The following is a 4051-nucleotide window of genomic DNA, read 5'->3' as shown; positions in this document are numbered from 1 at the left end:
GCCCTACGAAGAAACCGAGGGCCGATGCCCTCCCTACTTAATCTACGCCGATCATGACCATCGCGAGATCATTCTAACCGTTCGCGGCCTCAATCTCTCCCGTGAGAGCGATTACAAGGTTTTACTGGATAATCGGTTGGGAAGGCAGATGTTCGATGGCGGTTATGTGCATCATGGGTTGCTTAAGGCGGCTACATTTATTCTTAATCGGGAGACGGAGATGCTGCGGCGGGTGATTGGGGAGGTGGGGGAGGAATATAAGTTGGTTTTTGCCGGGCATTCATTGGGGTCTGGAGTGGCGGCGCTGATGACGGTGATTGTGGTGAATCATCGGGATCAGTTTGGGGGGATTGAAAGGAGACGGATCCGGTGTTATGCAATTGCGCCAGCTAGGTGTATGTCGTTGAATCTTGCCGTGAAGTATGCTGATGTGATTAATTCCGTCGTGCTACAGGTGATTTTTCTTTTCTTTCTTTCGTTTTCTTTTTTTATCGAATCGAAAATAATTTTAGGTTTTCCGAGTGTAGGAATGGCTTTGCTGAATTGGAAGCTTGGTGGATTTTGTGAGATTATTCATTGATTCGATGGTTATTTTGGGGTTTAGAAAACAAGAGAATCTAATCCGTATGCAGTGGGATAGGGTACTCTTGAAATAGAATTCGTTTTAGTAAGATTCGGAATGTTTAATTTATCGATTGGACTGAAGCATTTTAGATTATGGAAAACAGATTTAAATTGATGTGAAAAAAATGGCTCGAGATATTCTTCTCTCCGGTTTTTTTTTGTTTTTCGAAGTTTTAGTCCATTCTTGACTAAACTTTCAAAGGATTGCTTTAAATATTTGGTTTATAATGTCCAGCGTATGAAGTTGGAGTTCAAAGTCCTCTGACTTGAAGTGCGAGATAGATTTAGCGGTTGAATTATTTTGATTTCTTCTTGTTAAATATTGGGAACTTCGGAGGCATATTTTCTGCTTGCATTTTATGGCGACTCTTCAATACTACTAAATCTTGCAGGATGATTTCTTGCCGAGGACTCCTACTCCATTAGAGCATATTTTTGGATCTATATTCTGGTGAGTTTTTAGTGTTTTTATGTTCAAATTACTTTAATTTATGCTGATCGTGAATTTGATGATTAAGTTTTTAAATAGCTTTTATTGTTATAATGCTCTTGGACAGCTTGCCATGCTTTCTATTTTTAGTTTGCTTGAGGGATACTTTTATACCAGAAAGCAGAAAGCTTAATGATCCAAGAAGGCTTTATGCTCCTGGGCGATTGTATCACATTGTTGAGAGAAAATTTTGCAGGTAGCAACATGCTTTCGACCTTTTTTTTCTTTATTTTTTTTTTCTTGTGATTAATTCATTTTTTAGAAATAATTATTCTGTGCGGAGACCAGAGGCAAAACGCCATCTGGAGGCTAACCAGAATGCGCCACTACAGCGGTACTAAGCCGCAGTACCGAGCACAGGGGTGATCTGGCGCATTTTGATTGGTTTCCGGACAGCATTCAACGTATGCACAGAATAATTAATGGAGGATTAGGCTTTGGCACAGGGTGGATAATTCAACTTTTATATGTACGTTCTATTCTATGAAAACTTTATAGGAATAATATGTGATTGAAGCTGGCTTTGGTGATATGGTTCATGCAGGTGTGGAAGATTCCCCCCTGAGGTTAGGACTGCAATTCCAGTTGAAGGCAGATTTGAGCATATTGTCCTGTCATGTAATGCCACATCTGATCATGCACTTCTGTGGATAGAGCGAGAAGCTCAGAAGATATTCGATGTAAGAGCAAAACACAAATCCAACCACTGAATTTTCTCTGTTTTTATTTGTTAATATTGCTCTGTATCCTCTCCTTTAATTTGTAAATTAATCTGAAAAATATAACCCTGTTTTTTTTTTCAATTTAAAAATGTTATGCTCATTCGTAAATTAAAGTTAGCATCTCGCATTAAGACTATATAGAAATTGATGTAGAAGTAAAATTATAAAGTTTGCCCCAAATAACTAGAATAGGGCTAGTGGTATTAGCATTACTTGAGTAGAATAAATTATGTCCTGGCAGATTGATCATTCCTCTTAGTTGAACATTTGTCCAAAAACCTCTTCGATTTCCAAGCGCTGCAGCTCAAACCGTGACTTTTCCAGATCCCAATCGAAGGAGGTATTATTCTATGTGGACACCGGACGGTTCTCCCGTCCGGTTCTGGGCTTGGTACCGAGCGATAGCGAGCGCTCTATATCAAGCGTGGTACATTTTTTTGGGGCGACGTTATGCATTTTTATTGATCTTCGAACAAATATGGACCCACACGTAATAATTTTCCAATCCGAAGACCCCTAAAAGTGCTGGAAGGTGCTTGGCAATGTTGCTTTTATTTCTGCTCTTGTTTTCTTCTGTTGCTGGCATTGTTTTGCTCTCTTCTCTTCCTGCCGTTATTTTGCTTTCTGCTGCTTTTCTGCCGCTGCAATCCAAAGACATTTAGCTGCTGAATGTAGTTCGGAGTTCATTCAGGTGCTGGTTAAAGTGGAAGCAATATTCTATTTTTTCTGTTTTGAATCCATTCAGTCCCAAACAAAACTCGATTCAAGATGTTCAGCAATGGAAAACTTAAAATTATGGAGAAATCTATTTAAAACATGAAAAATTCAATTGAGATAGCCTTACTTTGATTCATAAATCATTAGAGACTATTTTAGATTTTTTCTTATTCAAAAATATTACGAAGGATATTTGATGACCAATATATGTAAAAAGAACTCATACAAAATGGAGTACTCATGTAACAATGAAGCAAGTATGAATCAAAGTAGGATTTATAAAGCACTCAAACAAGAAAAAAAAACAATGAAAGGCGGGATGGGATTAACAATGTTTGGAAAAATGAACTTTCAGACAAAACTAAAATAAGAGATTGATTTGCTCTTTTTTGCAGATAAGAAAGGAAGATGCTGAAACTACAACAGCTCCAACTCAGCAGAAAATGGAAAGGAAACAAACCCTAGAAAAGGAATACAAAGGTGCATTAGAAAGAGCAGTCACCTTGAATGTGCCTCATGCAATCTCACCATTAGAACCCACAGAAGGTGAGATTGACTCTGCGCCATTAAAGAACCAGAATGAAGGAGTTATCAGCTCCTCACACTCAGAAAACCAGAATGGAACTCACTCAAAAACTGAATCCAAGCCCAGTGGGAGAACAAACTGGGACGAATTAGTCGAGAAGCTCTTCACCAGAAATGAATCTGGCAACTTTGTACTGAGGAAGGATATTGGTAATATTGAAGGCCATTAGCTATGTTTTTTCTAAACTCCATTATTCTTTGAACTGTATCATAAAGAAAGCTGTCTTGTTGCAGTTTTTTTTTTTTTTTTCTTATACTGTATTTGTTAAGGGGAAGACAAATAATGTTTTAAATAGGGGGAAAAAGGTGCTTTTTGAAGCTGATGTTGTATTTTTCATTTGATTAATGATAGATTATTATGTCTTTGTGAATGTAAAGTTTGAGCAAGTTTTTTCTTTTTTGACCTGCTTTTTTTACTTTTTTTTTCATTCAATTTTCAGAAGATTTTCTTCAATACCAGTTTCATGTGTCAATTATCTCATTGCCTAAGCAAGGAAATCATCTCCTGCTGTTGAACCTGATATAAGATCTGGTTAAGCCTTCGTTTGGGACGACTTTCTTTATGCTTTTTAAAGCAGCTTTCTAGTATAAAAAATTATTGAAAATTTACTTTATGAAACAATAAGAAAGCCGTCCCAAACGAAGCCTAAATCAGCTAAATTTGGGTTTCTTTGGGATAACTTTGGATTTCAAAAAATTTGTTATAGAAAAAAAAAATTGCCATAAAAAGCAATAAGAAAATTATTCCAAAAATATTTTTGATCACAATTAGAGTCTAATTTTCAATCTTCTAAGATGAATATCAGTTCAAACACACATAAATCCATTAATACATTCATATTTATAATTTTCACACATATAAAAATATCATTAATATTATTTTATTTAAAAAAAAATACTTTTTTAAGTATAC

The 4051-nt window shown here is 36.3% G+C and overlaps 1 protein-coding gene across 1 annotated transcript; it reads left to right on the top strand.

Moving 5' to 3' along the window:
* Positions 1–3535, top strand: LOC110098933 (the record flags this gene model as incomplete). Its single annotated transcript, XM_020825890.2, is given in 5 exon segments — positions 1–454; positions 1017–1075; positions 1182–1310; positions 1659–1794; positions 2949–3535. Coding segments are annotated over 5 exon segments (1138 nt in total), but the record flags the coding sequence as incomplete, so codon positions are not given.
* Positions 3536–4051: the final 516 nt, after the last annotated feature.

The sequence above is a fragment of the Dendrobium catenatum genome, unplaced genomic scaffold, assembly GCF_001605985.2.
Source record: "Dendrobium catenatum unplaced genomic scaffold, ASM160598v2 fragScaff_scaffold_1661, whole genome shotgun sequence".
NCBI lineage: Eukaryota > Viridiplantae > Streptophyta > Magnoliopsida > Asparagales > Orchidaceae > Dendrobium > Dendrobium catenatum.
The sequence above is the reverse complement of the archived record's forward strand: the minus strand, read 5'-3'. Positions and strand labels throughout refer to the sequence as shown.